We start from the raw sequence: 17,926 nt of genomic DNA, 5'->3' as shown, positions 1-17,926 counted from the left end.
GCTTATGGGGGCTCGCATTGAATTATCTATTTTTATTTGCATCTTTTGGGCTTATTGGGTCCCAATTATGCTACAAATAGTTATGTTCTCTTCAATATCATTATTTTGGTAGTTTACTTTCAGTATTTGGGTATAATTCTAGGTTTGCCCTTTTTTGTGGACTTCTATTTTTTTCTTTTAAAATGGCCAATTGGACTTTTATAAGAGAGAAATATATTTACAAAATTGTGGGTTGGGCCAGTACCCAAACCCCAACATACAAAAAATCAAAAACAAAATGAAAAGACTAAAACAATCTATCAAACAAAATAAAGAAAACAGAAAATAATCAAAAAGAAGAGTAAGGAGAAGATGGATCGATAATTCTTCATCTTCGTCGCAATGTACAAATCGAGCTCCGCTACCAATTTTAGCTAAAGATTGAAGTTTTCATCAAGCTGTTGAAGTTCAAGATCGGAAAAGTAAGTTGAGTTTTGGGATGTTCATTTTAGACATTCTAGAATCTCATAAACATCATGAAATTGATCTAAGTGAAGACTTCCTCAGCTCAACAAACTTTTGATTTGTTCTTCTGCAACAAGATGTGAGTCGTCTCTTTTTAATTGATGAATTAATTAGAAGCAATTGTAAATTTTTCATCAATTTCACCCCCCTTGACAGGTTGAGCCTACCTTGAACCCAATACCACTGCCTAAGAGAGTAAAAATGTACGATTCATTAACATTAACCTCTGGTAAGTTGAACTTACCCCTGTAGATTCTAGCTTTGGTACATATCTCATTGATTAATTCTTTATCATTTGTGCATGTTGAATGTTTACGATTTATGTATGTGCTTTTGCTTAAATGTGTTCGATTATTGCCATTTCTGTGTGCATTCTGATGTAGGAATCCTTGTTGTTGGAATTATGTATGCCTTGACTCAAATTATCCAAACCCGAGCTGGTAGTGTGTGTCTGGCTCTATTAATTCTGATCCTCTTCGACCCTTTTGTTGGTCGATTAGTTAATAAAGAAATCTTCATTTTGCATCTTCTTCAATCTCAGATTGGGTACTTGAGCTTTATCCATGTTCAAAATGTCCTTAGCTTCACCTGGTAACTGTTGAAAAATAGAAAAAATTATGTATTTTGTACCTGCAAAAGAGAAAACATAGCTAAAAAAATTGTCATTTGATTTCCTTCTCTGAATGTGTGTTCAACTACCACCTCCCTCTCTTTCATTATATCAAGTATCCTCCATATCTTTGTAGATATAGACCACGGGATTTCCCATTGTCCAGTTAAGAATGTCTGAACTGACAATGAATCTGTTTCTAAAATCACTGGAAAATAAATTATGATTAACATACTATTTTATGCCCAACCTTAATATAATTTCAGCTATCAAATTTTTTGTGTCTAAAATTCCTCTAGCTTCAGGAAAAACTAAGTCACCTTGATAATCTCTAATACAAAAAGCAACTGAGATAGGGCCCGGATTGCCCTTAACAGCTCCATCAGAGTTGTACTTGTACTAAGCATTGTTAGTTAACTTTAACTTCACCACTATACTTCTTATTCTGGGCCTATATGCAAATAAAAATCTCACCAAATCTACCCAAGAATCAGGAATAATTTTTTAGCCATGGAAACAACATCCTAGCTAAATAAACTAAGTCCCTGGTAATTTCCATCTTCATACTAAAATATGATATTTTACCATCATGTTTAATGCAGTTTCTTCTTTTTGTAATGGGCAGAGTATAAAAAAAGTGACAGTCTTATAAACGGGGATGAGTTTAGAGATTCTGGTGGCATTCCATCATTGTAGAACACTATATTTGACATGACCCGAACCAGGGCCTTGTCATAATTGGCATCCAAGTCCAACCAAGACTGAAGACCAACCTTGTTACCCAACCCAATCGACCTACGCAAATATTGAGTCAGATAAATTCTGAACATATAACAAGATAGCGTTATTGCATAATCCAAGACTCTAGGATAGGTCTATATCCGTGACCACCCAAATGAGTCTAACCGCCTGCTACCCAACTGATAACCAATACCCATCCAAACCATAACCATATGGGTAACATAATAATTATATAATCCCAAAATACAAGAGGATGGAGCAGTGAGAAATTTAGTCCTACGATATCAACCACAATACCAATGCCAATACCAAGGCTTACACCAATATCGATCCCGCCTATACCAACCCATAGTAGTTCCACAAAAGCCTCTAACGAAAAGAATACAAAAATATGGCTGGGACATGACCCCAACCATAGCCAAAACCAATATCCATAAATAAACCAAAGTCTGAAATAACATCCATGAAATGGAGCCTTCTGAAAAGATGAAAGCTCACCACTTCAATCCAAAAGTTGATCCCGAAGTCAGATTGCTAAGAAGGAGGAGTAAAATAGTCAATGCCTGCATCACATGGAGATACAGCCGCCCGAAGACGAGTTAGTGGGTGAACTCTAGCATGAACTCAAGATAAGGATAAAATAATGCCATTTAATAAAACTAAGTAAACCATCAACATGCATACAAACCATACATACATATATATATATATAAACATGCCGAGAAAAGGAACCGAGTTTAGCATGCATTTAAAACCATTTACCTGAGGGAAGAGAACATGCCTTAAACTAAGAAGATGATGGAGAGAAATCACCAACACAAGCTCCAAATTAAACCTTAAGATGAAACCCTAGCTTTTCTTGTCCAAGAACTTTAGAGAGGATTAGAGAGTGTTTTTCTAAGTGTTAAAGAATAAAATAATAGGGCAAATAAAATCCCTTGTGAGTTACAAGGGGTGAGGCCTTATTAGGTTAAGTGGGAAAATGTCTAGATTGCCCTCACTTAAACTGCACCAAAATCCCGTCAGAGGGATACACCTATCTATACCCGTCGTACCCTCCAATACGAGTGGTACCCACCACTTGTACCTAAGGCCATCTCCCTTGGAACAAACACTGTCCAAGGTACAACTCACCATAAACCATATTGTATCCATGCATACAACTGGTACCCATGATCCGTACCCCTGGAAGAATAGAATCTAAAGAAGATTGAACACTTCCCACCATACGAGTCCATAGTACGACTCGTACCCTGTCTGACGGCTCATGGTGAGCCACTCGTACTCAAATCCAAATTAGTTTACCAAATATAAGATTAAGTGAAGCAAAGATCCAGACCAAATGACTTGTGTCCACCGATATGACTCGTACCACCCAAGTTGTATCCATTCCCAAAACTAAATCCAACCCACCAACCAATACTAGTCAGCATATGACTAACTGGTACCACTCGTATCCCAGTGTACGAGTCGTTTCCCCTAGTAGTATCCTACTCAGAGACCAGAAATCCAGAAAATTTTCAAAGGGCTAGAAATCCAGTGTGTTTAAGTCTCCCCCACTAGATACATTCGTCCCCAAATGACGGACAAGGTAAGGTAACCACAAGCATGATTCATTTGCATTGTCCAATATCAATCCAACCTTTAACCGAATTAGAAAACCCGGGTGCAAAGATATTAACCTCTCCTTTAACAAAGTTTGAAAACAAAAGTTTGTTGAAGAACACATACCTTCTGCATGATAAGCTTTCCATCGTACAAAATTCGCCCAAATCTGACACTTGGGTAAAGAGTTAAGAGCCATTTTAGTAAGACAGTGTACCACCGGTACTCCAGTGTGTCGCAGAGGCGGTCCAAATGGCATTTGTCATTTTCCAGTGAGATAACGCAATACCATTGCATCGAGCCACTAGCCTTTTTCCCAATTGTCACTTTTCAGTGTGACTCCGCGATCATGGCGCATCGTGCCAAAAGGAAAATTTGCAACTAGTGAGCCACCGCGATGGCACCGCATCGCGCCATCAACCCAGTTCCCAGTTGTCCACTTTCCAGTGGCACGATGTGATAGTGGCGCGTCACTCCAGGTGCCCAGTTCGGAAAATTTTCACAAAAAATTAAAAGGACGCCCAGGGTTAAACCAGTCTTTTTCCACAATTTTATTATGCCCAGATACGGGATATAATCCCTAAAAACGTCCTTAGCTACTCATTATACAATTCATCCCCAAATTAAAAGCATTCTCTCTCAAAGAGGCAAAAACCTTAGTTCAAGAAATTAAGAACAAATCTAAGGATTTCTTCCAAGAACCTTCAAGAAAGAATCTTCCAAGGTTGTTAGATGTTCATCCATGGATCCTTACCTTCCATGAAGCCCAAGAATCCTTTTTCAAAATACAAGATTTATGATTTATGATTTCCATGTTTGAATTACATTGAATTCATGTTCATGATGTTGTTTGAGTTTTAATCCATGATTTAGATTACAAGTTCCAAGAATTGATTCTAGTATGTGTTGAATTACATGATATTTATGATAAATCCTTCAATTTGCAAGTTAATTATTGTAACCATGTTAACTCTAAGTGTTTATGATTTAATGAACCAAGTATGTTTCTCATATATTTGATAGACTGCCTATGAGAATGAAATAATGCCATTATAGCATGCTAACATGTATTCCCCATCTATGTATAAGTTAATGCATTACAAGTGTTTTATGAAATGTCTCTATGAATGAATTATGACGAGTGAACATTGTTATGTTATTTAAGATGATGCTTTGCTTTACTTTTCATGCTATCGAGTCCTGGGAGTATTTAATACCTAATAATTTAGTTCTTTACCTAGAGCCAGTATCAGTGACCGGATAGTATCAGTCATGTCACGATCAGTAGTACTCTCAGTCAGTAACGGAACTCAGTAAAACTTAGTCAGTTATAGAACTTAGGAAAACTCAATAAACTCTGTATTAGTCCAGTCCAGTTCAGTATAATCAGATTAGTGTCTTTCAATTGGGAGTAGGATTCAGCACCGAGCGAGCCTAGGGATGGGGTCTCACCCGTTAGCTAGGACTGGGTTCTCAAAGCAATCCCTAAGTTCCAGAACTACATAGCCAGCGTAGGTTATGAGATGTTACCCGTTAGATAGGACTGACATACTCAAGGATCAACCGCTAGTTTAGGACTGATCTTAGGGGTCACCCATTAGTTAGGACTGACTCCACAGCAGTTGTCATTACCCGTGGCACGGTATTGACACCCTTCCAATTGGGGTTACAAATTGGACCCCAACTCAGTTATCTTATCTTATTTGGGGTATGTCGGTTAGATGATTACCTCCCACAGTTTCAGTTTTAGTCTTCAATTTAGAACTCAGTTTAGTTCTACAGTATCAGGATTGTCAGCTACAATCAATTACTATCAGTAACTCAGTTATCAGTAAATCTCAGATTATCAGTTTCTCAGTTATGAGAACTCAGTACTTAGTTTTAGGAAAGTTCAGATACAGTATATATCTATGTATGTCCACAGTATTGCGTACTCAGCGATTTCAGTAGTATCAGTTATTCATGAACTCTCATGTTCAGTTACGTTATATCATTTAGTCAGTTATTGTTCATGCATATGAACTCTTGCATTTAGTCTTACCTCATCTAGCATACCAGTACATTCCCAGGTACTGACTCATACTTTCCTGCTCTGTGATGTTTCATATCATAGGTTCGGATGCTCAGGTTCCGGACCACGTAGAGTAGATTTAGATTCGGCCAGCAGCAGTAGATTAAGTAGTGAGTCCTTATCATTCGAGGATATTCTATTATTTCATATTTTAGTAGATGTAGTAGATCAGTAGATGGAGTTAGTTGGGGGATTATCCCATCAACTCCGCTTTCAGATAGATTCAGTCAGAGGCTTTTCAGACTAGACTTTCAGACAGTATTAAGTTTTACAGATGTTATATTTTATTAATATTTCAGATGTTTTGAACCATATGGCATTTCAGCCTATTTTTCTGCATTAATTGCAGTATTATTATTCAGTGCTCACAACAGATATAGTTCATGGGTTAGCTTGTAGTCCTTGGGGTCATAAGCACCGTGTGACAACTAGGGGTAGTCTCGGGTCGTTACACGTACTCAGATCCAACTTAGTCTACCAAATCTAATATTAAGTGAAGGAAAGACCCTAACCAAATGACTCGTGTCCACCAATACGACTCATACCACAAAAGTTGTATCCATTCTCAAAACTAAATCCAACCCACCAACCAACATTGGTCAGCATACGACTACCCATACCACTCATATCCTAGTGTACGAGTCATTTACCCTAGTCATATCCTGCCTAAAGACCAGAAATCCAGGAAATTTTCCAAGGTCCAGAAACCCAGGGTGATATAATATTTGACCTATAAAAAAGGGTCATTAATACCAGTAATTGAAGAAAAATATTCCCACAATTCTTTTGAGATTCTACACGGCATGAATAGATGTTTAATAGTTTCCTGAACATCCCTTTCACAATAACAATAGATCACATTATCACAAATTTTATTCATGATGAGAACGTCTCCTATGGGGATTCTTCTTCCACAACCTCCACAAGAAGAATGATACCTTAAAGGGTATTTTTTTCATCCACATGTCTTACAAATTCTGAAGAATACCGTCCTTATTCTTTATATTATCCCTTGCAAACCTTACTATAAACTTTCAAAAAAATGTCAACATCCACCAAGCCTTGTCCCATCTATCTGAATCTGTAACACTATTGATATTACTTACAAGATGATCACATACCTCTTCACCAAAATTCTATTGCAACATATCTACATTTCATCCATTAGATGTACACAACTATTTCACATATTCAATCTAATAATTCTTGGTCCTATCAATTGGTAATAAAGTGGAGGGCACCTAGTTGTGTCCAGTTATCAAATCATACACTAGAGTGACCATGTTTGGGTTTCCACCATATTTTCTAATCAAACACATCTCTAGCCTCGAGCATATTCAAATTAATGAACCACCCTTCCATTCAACAAACTGAGGTCTCACTTTTTTGCAGTACATGTTCCACATAAAGTTGGTTCGTAAAGTTTTTTGAGTTCTGACTATCCACCACAACTTGGAAAAGAGTGTCCTAGAGACATCAAAGAGGGATCTAAAGCCCAAACCTCGTTCTTCCTTAGATTTGCAAATACCATTACAAGCAACCCAATGCATCTTTTTGCCAACATCCATGAAATTTCATAAGAATCTTGTAAATAACTTATACAAATCATAAAGAACACATTTAGGAGGCGTGATGGAAAATAGTAAATAAATTGGGATACAAGAAAGAACATTCATAATTAATACTGCCTTACCACCAAAAGATAGCATCTTTCCTTTCCATGCTTGGAGATTGTTATGCACTTTCTTTAATAGTTTAGAAAAATGAACTTTTTTCTTTTTCGCATGACCAATAGGAAACCCAAGATGAATTAAAGGAAAATTACCTCTAGAAAAACCTGTAATTTCATCAACTATCTTGATGTCAAATTGAGTTGTTTTATGATAAGCAAAAATGAAGTTCTTCTCTTTATTTATTAATTCACCAGATTTGATTTCATACTCCTTAGGAATCCTCTTTGGCATTTGTAAAGAAAACATGTCAGTAGAAGCAAAACTAATGGTGTCATCTGCATAATCCAGATGATTAATAATTTCACTCCACTTAGTCATACCATAACATCTATAACTTGGTTCATAAAATAAAGAATTAAAGCTCTAGATAAAACTTCTGCAGCCAGAAAGAATAAAGTAAAAGAAAGGGGATCTCCTAGCTTTACTCCTATGGCAAAATGAAAAAATCCGTGTGCCTGCCCATTTATAAGAATAGAATACCAATTATTGGCCACCAGTCTCCATATCTTATCAGCCACATTATTGTCAAACCCTATTTTATCCAAAACCTTCATAAAAAATTTCATTCCACTCTATCATAGGATTTAGTCATATCAAGTTTAATGACCACATTGAAAGGTTTTTCTCTGAGTCTAATATCTGATATAATTTTTTATGCAAGAAGTACATTTTCAGTAATACTTCTTCCTTTCACAAAACCATATTGAGTTCTTGAAATAAGCATAAGCAAAATCCCTTCAAGTCTATCATGCAATACCCTAGAAATCATTTTATTTAAGAAATTACTCAACCTAATTAGTCTAATATCATAAAAAATATTGCACAATATCTTAGTTTGGTAAAAGAACAAAACCAGTATGACTAATGGATTTGGGAAGTGTGTAACCCTTAAAGAAGGCAGTTACCACTTTCCATACACCTATTCCAACTATATTCCAGCATTTTTGAAATAAATGACCTGTAAACATGCACTTTTACCATTTAGTTAAAAAACAACTAATTTAACTTATTTCAAAGTGGGATATGCATGGATTGCAGCATTAATCTCATCAAAACCATTTCTGGAATGTGTTTCTGCAAAGAAAATTTTGCATCAGTGCTTCTTCTTGAAAATTGGTCTTGAAAAAATAACACAGCCTCATTTGCTACCTGATTAGCTTTTTTAATTCAATGTCCATCAACCTCTTTTATTTTCTAAATACTTAACCCTTTTCTTCTTCCTTTGACCAAACTATGGAAGAATTTTTTGTTTCTTTTCTCCTTTTGGAGAACCACTGAATCCTAGCTTTCTACTCCCAAAATTCTTCTTCAAAAGGAATATACCTTTCTAATTCTGCTTGGGATTTTTAAAGCACTATTCTATTCTCAGCATTAGGGTTTTCTTAAAATAACTCTTCTTTCAATCTAATAATCTCCTCTCGGATTTGCAGTTGCTTAAAAATATCACCAAAGCTTTCTTTGCTCTATCTAGACAAAGCAACTTTAATCTTCTTTAGCTTCTATTTTAGGCTGATAAAGATATCATTTTCTTTCTTAGAAATCTAATTTTCAAGGACAATTTGATGAAAATTATTCTTTCAGTGCAGAAATTAAGGAACCCTAATGGTCTTCTAGTATTTGTGGACTAATTTCCATAAGTTAATAATAGAGGTGCAGGATCTGAGCTTATTCTGGCTAAGTGTTTCACATGTACTGATCTAAATAGACCCAGGAACTCCTGATTACCAAAGAGACTATCCAGTCTATTAAAAATACATTAATTATCAATCCTACCATTCAACAAAGTAAAAGGGTTACCTTTGGAATTAAACTTCATGAGATCGCAAGAGTTTATACATAAAGAAAAGTCTTCATATTCTTCTGAATAAATAAAAAAGCCCCTTAGCTTCTTCTCATTACTCAGTATGACGCTAAAATCACCCCTATTAATCAAGGAAGCCTACTATTCATATAGACAGAGTAGATATCATTCCATAAATTGAGTCTTTTCTGTGCATCTTGGCATATACCACAGTATTCACCAGTTGTTGACTAGATTCTAAAAATCCAATTGCACTTTCAGTTGTTGCTCAGTTTATGATAAAACACTCACATTAACATTGCCATTAATGAAAATCCAGATCTTTCTATTCTGATTATAGTCTGCATATTGCATCTTTAGATTTCTCTTATATTTTTTAGGCAAAATGGTTCAGTGGACCCCTGTATTAATGTCGGTTTTGTAAGTTGGACACTTCTACTTATATATTTATTATCTAGACCCTTGAACTCATTAAAAAGTAATATTTTGCATTCTTTGATCGTTGACCGAGTCTATGTGGCACTCAAATGGCTGACTAGAACAAAGTGAGTGTAGTCACTCGCCTGGGATGCGAGTGGGGGTCAATTTTTTACCAAATTTATATTAATATAATAAAAAAAATAAAAAAAGGGGGCACTCAATTTTTTCCAGTTTTTTCATTTAAAAATATTTTTAAAAATAAAAAAAATAATAAATTTAAAAATAAAAAATAAAAAAAGGCCACCCCCAACCCCTATCCAGCCACTCCCCCACCCCACCCAGCACCCCCACCCAACCCAGCACCCCCCCACTTGATACCAACAAATAATGTACAAGAAATTCACTTTCCCTGGCATCTCCACTTCACCATTTTCCCTCGAAAAAATAAACCCTCCGTTGATACCAACAACAATGTACAAATGCCCTCCATTGTCCACCATTTCACTTCTTCATTCGAACTCATAGAAGCCATTGCCTTCCTCATCAAAACCAACAAACCTTTCTCCCTCCTTCCCCTTCCTGGTATCGCTTCCATTTGCGCGCGCACTCCTCACTTTCCTTTTGCAAAGCAGATCTTCGACTCGGTTAACGAACAAGAACTTTCTATATGGAATAGTTGTTTAAGAAAATTTGCTAAAACCTCATGTTCTGCAGTTGATGTTATCTTCTTGTTTCAGCAAATGCGGAGTTACAACGTGGGTGTTGATTGTTTCACTTGTTCATTTGTTCTTAAAGCTTGTGTGGAGTTACGGGATGTTTCGTGTGCAAGAATTGTTCACGCATTGATAGAGAAATTTGGGTATCAATCGAATTTAGTTTTGCTGAATGCGCGTATCCATTTGTATGCGATTTGTGGAGTCATGGGTGATGCAGTTCTTCTGTTTGATAAATTTTTGGGATTAAAATTTAAATTTAAATTGAAAGTAAGTGGGAGTAGATATTGAAAAATTAGTGAATTTAATAAATAAACTTGAAATTGTTAAAGATATTCAAATTTAAAAATAAAAAAATTTATTATGTTTGTATGAATTTATAGTTGAAAATTTAAATTAGTTGGAGAAGAATTTTAATTATTCGAAATGAATTTGATGTTTAATTTGTGAGCAAAAATAAAAACATGATTATTCAAATTTTTCTGCAATTTATAAATTTTTCTTATTTAATTAAATTAATTTTAATATTTAATTTATTATGTAGCATTTTAAAAATGACTTGGAATTACATGCAATACTTGAAAATGACGTGACAAATGTGGCAGCTGACGTGGCTGCTGATGTGGGGAGAGTGTGTTACACTCACCAAAAAAGTACTTAAAATGTTTTTTAATGGGTTCATAGATTTAAATGATAAACATGTAAATAAAAGTGTCCAACTTACAAAACCGACATAGTACAGGGGTCCACTGAGCCATTTTGCCTATTTTTTAATCTAGTTAATACATTGAAAAGGTTCCATCAAAGCTATAAAGGAAACTTTCTGATGTCTGTGTAACATTTGAATTCTATGAAATAAATTTGGTGTTCTTGCAGACCGCACATTCCAAAATAATGCTTTCATAATTATTTGAATTTAGAGTTAGCACTCCTCTTGGGATTCACCCTGGTATCCCTTGAGTCATCAATATTCTTGTCTTTAGTTTTGCTTTTGACTGATTGAGGTGATAACCCAGCTTCTGTAAATACCTAATCTTCAATCTGTGGGTTATCTATCTCTTCTAAATCTTCTACCTGGTGATTTTGTATATCCTTCTTCCACAGCTTCTCTTTAGAAATTTTCTGATGAGAAACTAATTCATGCAAAGTTTTTATAGGACTAGCTTTCATGCACATTGTTGAAATCTTACGAGAGCCCCCTTGTTCATCTCCGGTTACTTTAAACAACAATATTGACATATCTGAAACTTTAGGAAAAGAACCTACAATCTTTTCATTGCTGTGAAATTCCATAGAGCTGTCAATCTGCAAAGGCTCGTGATAAGTAGCTTATGCTAAAATTTGATTGCCATCTTCCAATCCTTGATGCATCTGATTGATTCTTTCTGAATTAATTGTTGGTACTAGACTTTTGCTTGAATCATTGTTATTTGTTACCATTCGGATAGCCTCATCTCCTCTATTTTTGCACTCTAAATACTCATTTGAACTATCTGTTGCTACTTTACTAATTGTAGTGGATCTATCAACTATAGTTTGTTAATTTAATTTTGCTGCATTTTAAGTTGACACTGCATCATATGTTATGCTATCACTACTCCTTGTATCATGACCTTTACTATCACCACTTTTTGAGCTTGCGGATTGTTCACTCTGTATATTCTTCCTCTGTTGTTGTTGTGTGTTATGATCATGCCTGCAATTCTCTTTTTCCTTGTTTGCATCTTCCGCAGGTAATTTCTTTGTAGAACATCAAAAGTATTAGAAATCCTAATACCTTTATGATCTTGATTCATGTCATCTTTGTTATTAATCAACTTAGTGGTGCCTTGTTCAAGTTTAAATCTCTTACTAGTAGAATTCCATCTTTCATATACCACTCTCCCATTTTTATACCTTCTCTGAATGTCTTCCTCATTTTGCATTACACTGTTGTCTATTTCTTTAATTAGTACATTCTCCTCTTCTTAGGTATTAATTTCGCATGCAATGTCCCGTATTCATTTTCATCATGACCTTGCAACTTACATGTATGACTACTTAGGCACAACATCATACTGTATTGCAACTTTTTGAACTTTGGCCTTATTTGTTTTACCGTTTATTATCTCTAACTCCATATAGTCAGGTTATTTAGTTGCTAGATCCTCTTGCACTTTGACCCTAGCACAGCTTGATCTGATTTTCTTAATAGTATGTTGGTCTAATTGAACTGGCTTCCTAATAGTTGATGCCAATGAAAAAAGAGATTACAAAGAATCTGGGTAACAAATCAAGAAAGGATATCTATGTCATTGCTTCTGTAGTTTCTTCATGCCACTAAAATTAGCATCATATATCAGTGGATGCATTTGATAAGAAAGACCATCTTTAGCAGTGATGTAGTACAAATTCTTTGACATCATGTTTACAAAATCCTCCATTCTTGAAAATTTCATCAAAATATGTCTATGTATCAAGAGGCCAATTTTACATTCTCATTTAATGTGACATTGTTTTGGAATTTGTATTCGCAGGTTCTCCAGCTCTGGACAACCATAGAAATTTTTTCTATTACTACTAGTTGAAGATCTACAATAATATTTTTCTTTTTCACTTCATCCTCTGTCCGAGAAATTCGAGGAATACCATCATTGTAACTAATTGATTTCATTGCTACTGAAACACCCTTATTTATCTGTTGAGACTTCATCTCAGGTTTTGGTAAATCTGAAAACTTGATTTGATTACCTACAGAATTATCAGCTTGATCAAAATTATTATTATATTCAACAGGCAAATTCTTAGTAAGTGTAGGCAGTGAGGATTTAGGTGGCGATTTAGGATGATACAACTCTGGAAACATCGATGGGGAAGTAATTAAAAGTTATTGGTCAGTCAATGATGATGGAACCTTGGTCGAAACGGTCATACCGGTGCCGACTACCGGTTGGTGCTAAGGCTAGGGTTACGACTAGAATAGTGTTTTTGTCTAAGAATTTTTTTCGGACTACCTACTGAGTACCATTGCTTTTGTACTCATATTACACTTCTGTATTCTTTATAGTGCAAATTTGAGTACTAGTTTCCGCCATTGACGTTGTGTTAGTATGGGTCAGAGTTTGAAGGTAGGGTGAGCTTTTTTAGCCGGAGTTGATTTTCTCTCCTTTTTCTCTTTTTGGATGGTCTTTCTGTTTCGAGACTATTGTATACTTGAGATTGATAGTACTCTTGTTCTTTTGCTAGACGCTCTTGTACCGACCTTAGTAGGTCGTGGAATTTTGTTACTCTTTTCATTATTTTTCTTCAGTTATGCTATTATTCTTATGGTTTAAAGCTTGTAATCCAATTGCTTGTGTATTCCAGCATCTTTTGCTATTTTCCACCAACTAGCCTATTTGTTGTTTCGAGCTATAGTTATACTTACCTATTGGCGAAATAAAGTAGATGTCATCATGACCCGTGAAATCGGGTCGCGACAAAAGGTCTGAAGAGAAGTTAATTGAACATGAAATAAATTGTTCGAATTATCAACATAAAATTACAAATGAAACTAGAAAATAATAGGTAAACAATTGAATATATATCTATCTATCTATATATATATATATATATATATATATATGGGTTAAAGACTTGCTGATGTGGCGCTCTCTAAGGGTTGGATTCATATTTATCTTTTTTTTTTTTTTGGTATTTTATTCAATTCTAAAAGACATAAATTTCACCTTAAAAATAGACTTAAACCTAAATATCAGTAAGACTTCAGTTATGCTGCATATAAATCAGGGAAGATAGAAAGCAACAGTTTCAAAATTAAAAGACATTCGTTCTAAATATGACTTTTCAGATTAAACGATACAGATAAATCATTAAAAAAAATGTATAAATCTTCCAAGAAGAGGAAGGCAAAGACTCTGAAGAAACTTTTCGAAAATGGTGTTTTTATCGTAAGGATCCAAATCTTAATTTTCTCCTAACTCTTTTGTGGAATATGCTCAGATGTGGATTGTTTTTTTGGATACTCAATATATATTTTAATTGATTCCTCTTTGATGTTTCAAATTTACACTTTTAGCGAAGAATTCTTTGAATAAAGTATGATAAAGTGAGAAGAACGCTGGAATTGCCATCTCTTATGCGGCTGCTAAAGTATACTTTTTCATCAATTTTTAAAGCTAAGTAAATGAAATATTTAAGATAAAGTATGTTGAAATGAGGAGAATGCTAAAATTACCATCTTTTATGCGGCTACTAAAGTACACTTTTTCATCTATTTTTTGAGCTAAGTAAATGGAATGTTTAATTTTGAATAATACTTTATCTTTTCAGGTATGAAACTTTTGATTTCCAAGCATTATTTGGAGTTTTTTTAGCCAAGAATGAACAAAATAGAAAGCAGTACCAACGTTAACAACAACATAATGAGATGGACATGATGGGCATGTTGAATTCAGAGAGAGGACGCACGACAAATCTTACAAGCATTTGGAGGTATTGGAAGTGGCGATTAAGGTAAAATAAAATAGATAAATTATACTTTTAATTGTTCCTGTCACAGTTGTTTTTTAAAATGAAAATAACGTGAAGTTATACTTGACAGAGAATAAATAATTCTTTTGGATCTTCTACGTAAAGGTCACATCCTAATGGTTCTTTCAAAATTATCATCTTTAGACAAAGTTTAATCTATGTTCAAAGCTAAATTAGTAGTTAAGACTTCTCTAATATATTTTGATTCATTATTATTTCTGAATTTACAGGCTTTGAAACGATATCACCTACATATTACATGTCTTGAACTTTTTTCCAAAGCCAATGAACATTCTACCTTCTCAAGGAATGATGACTTCGTGTGTAATTAGAAGTCTCAATTGTGTCGATGCAGCTATGGAGGAGTTGATCACATTATTTTCAGCAATTACTTTCAATTGATGTAGAACAGATAATTGTGTTGTTTATTATGTTATTTATTAATTAATGCTATGATTACTCAATGTCGTATTATATCATTAGTGACTGTTGGGTTAGTAGCCTTCTATAGAGCTGTTCGTTCTAATATTTACTACCAATAGGGTGTGCTAGATATTTTAAAAACAAATTAAAAAGTTTTAAAAAGTTTTTCTAATTAAGATGATTCCATTTTGATTTGTTTTTTTCATATATATATTTTCCAATATATATGCTTTTTGGAATAGTACTGTTTGATATGTTTTGTTATTTTTAATATTTCATAATTTTGTATACTTAAAAAAAAGTAGAATCGCACGAAAAGTTCACTAGTTACTATGAAGGAAAGCGTATAAATTATGAACGTAAATTGTAAGAGAACAATTGTTCCGAAAATTTTTAAATAACAAATTTATTTCAATTGTTTTTATTCTTACAATCAAAATCCAACCAAATTTTAATGGTTTTAAAAACTAAACCTAAACCAAACCAAATAAGAAAATACCAATTTTTTTCCTCAACTCGATTCATTTTTTTTATGAAAAAATCACATAAATATACAAAGTTAGAGTCTATATTACAAAATCTACCACAAGTTTCTATTTTACAAAATATACCAAACAAAACTAACAAAACCTATTAAATAGGAGAAAAAAATTCCTAGAAGTCTTTCATTTCTTTCAATTTTAAAACTTTTTTTTTTCTTCAAATTTTGAAAACTTTATAGATCACACAATTTGAGTCGTCCTCTTTACTCCCCCATTCTTTGAGAAAATGTAATGAAGACCACACTTGAAAGGAACACTTTATCTTTACCTTTCTCATTCTTCAAATTAAATACCCATTAAATACCCCTAACTAAATCTTTTTTTTTTCTTTTCTCAATTTCACGTAACAATGTCGAAACTGGCGATTTTCGAGCCCAAACTCCTTCTCTTTGACCCAAAATCTCCTATTGGAATCCGCCATCTACCACCGAAATCCGCAAATCTCCATCGACAATGTGGTCGGCGAAACCACCACAACCACAATCTTCAAGTTATTGCAGTCTCCAAAGCTCCCTATTATCCCTCGCCATCTTAACTCTACTCTCCTTCACATATCTCTCCCTCAAACACTTCCACTCTTCTAATTCTCCTCCTCCTTTAACTCCTACTGGAAGCTATTATGCGGAGATGCTCTGATATTGTTTCGATTTTAGTTCAGCATCATCATTTAAGTAATGTAAAGCTACCGTTTTTATAAACATGATATAAATATGGTATAGAAATTGGTGTTTCATAAATGTTATATATTCTGTAAATGGTATAAAAATAATATAGAAATTGGTGTTTCTATAAACATGATATGTAATTGATATAGAAATTGGTGTCATCTAAAAATTATTTAACTACATCTTAAAAATATAATATAAATATGGTATAGAAATTGGTGTTCCATAAAGGTTATGTCAAAAACCTTACGAAATTTGGATATGGTATATTCTATGAGGTATAATTAACTTCTAAATAATGATATAAAAATGATATATAAAATGGTGCTCCCATAAATATATTATGAAATTGCTATAGAAATTAGTGTTCTCTAAAGATTATTTAATTATATTCAAAAATTATAATATAAATATTGTATAGAAAGTGGTGTTTTTATTTTGAAAGCACTTATGACAATTGAATAGTTGGTAGATTTTATAAATAAAAGCTACCTTTTGTAAATAAAAAATAATAGTGGTAGATTTTGTAATACAAGCTCTAAATTTGTACATTTATGTGAATTGCCCTTTTTTTTATTTGGTTCAATTTTCTGATTTTCCGTGAATGCGAACACATACAAACTATTTTCTGTGTCTAACGCTATTAAATTCACCCCTACTATATCATCAAAATTTTATTGAAATCACGTCCTAAGGTAAACATAGCTTTGCTGACCTTTATGAAAAAACTTGGACTTAGAAATACACCATAGTCCATACAAATGTTAGCATAATAATGCAATAGCGAGGGAGATAGAAAAGGGCTAGGGAGCCCCATTGTGGTGCTTTTAAATTAAATACACGCCCACGCATTTCAATGCATGCAAAGAATGAACCTATAAATAACACTAGTAAACATTATCATGCTGCTGCAGATTTCTTATCCTCATCGTCATAGATATTCAAAGCATGGAGCAACTTTGGCCATGACTCTGGAATTCCTCCAGGGAGATCAAACTCCAGCAGCTTTCCCCGCATGCGATAAAAGTCCTCCACTGGCTGGCTCTGCAGTAACAACAGCATTTAGTAAGTTAGATCATGAATATGTGAATTTAACACGCTAGCTAACTGAGAATCAAGTCTGCACTGTCCTAAAGCAAATCAGAGGATCTGGGGAGAAAAAAAAAAACAATTACAGGAAATACAACACTAGGTTAGTAACCACTGCAAAAAAGAAATGCACATCCTAACAAAAGCAGCCACTTTGTACGGATCACATGCAAGAGCAGCTCCAGTGCAATCCAACCAATCAACTAATACTTCAACACCAAACTAGTCGAGTTCAAGGACAGGAAAATATATCCAAGGGAAAAAAGAGTATCTCGATGCCACACTAGATTGTATACAGATGTCAAAATCAGTGACTAAACTTTGACTTGACATACTAGAAGAAAACATTAAATTCGAGTAAATGACCCAATGAACAGCTTGCAGAACACCTCATAATTGCTCAGAATTATTATTTGTTGAGTTGTGAATGGCACAGATTTTTGTTGCCTACGGAAGTGTCACAAATTGTGCTGTGGGGGGGGGGGGGGGGGGGGGGG

General features: G+C 34.2%; 1 protein-coding gene and 1 long non-coding RNA gene across 2 annotated transcripts in view; one reads left to right on the top strand and one right to left on the bottom strand.

Annotated features, from left to right (window-relative positions):
• The first annotated feature begins 226 nt into the window (after nucleotides 1-226).
• LOC107851300 lies at nucleotides 227-12,927 on the top strand. The gene is made up of 3 exons (XR_001668960.2): nucleotides 227-583; nucleotides 661-733; nucleotides 12,715-12,927. It is a non-coding gene; the product is annotated as an uncharacterized LOC107851300 (long non-coding RNA).
• Nucleotides 12,928-16,988: 4,061 nt separating this feature from the next.
• Nucleotides 16,989-17,926, bottom strand: part of LOC107850729 (probable adenylate kinase 6, chloroplastic) — a 12,001-nt gene continuing 11,063 nt past the window's right edge. The window contains exon 4 of the mRNA XM_016695457.2: nucleotides 16,989-17,384. Within this exon, the coding sequence (XP_016550943.1) occupies nucleotides 17,241-17,384 (144 nt within the window). The 3' untranslated portion in view covers nucleotides 16,989-17,240. The remainder of the gene's footprint in view (nucleotides 17,385-17,926) is intronic.

The sequence above is a fragment of the Capsicum annuum genome, chromosome 12, assembly GCF_002878395.1.
Source record: "Capsicum annuum cultivar UCD-10X-F1 chromosome 12, UCD10Xv1.1, whole genome shotgun sequence".
In the NCBI taxonomy this organism is placed as follows: Eukaryota; Viridiplantae; Streptophyta; class Magnoliopsida; order Solanales; family Solanaceae; genus Capsicum; species Capsicum annuum.
Note: the sequence above shows the minus strand (reverse complement) of the source record. Positions and strands in the feature narration are given on the sequence as shown.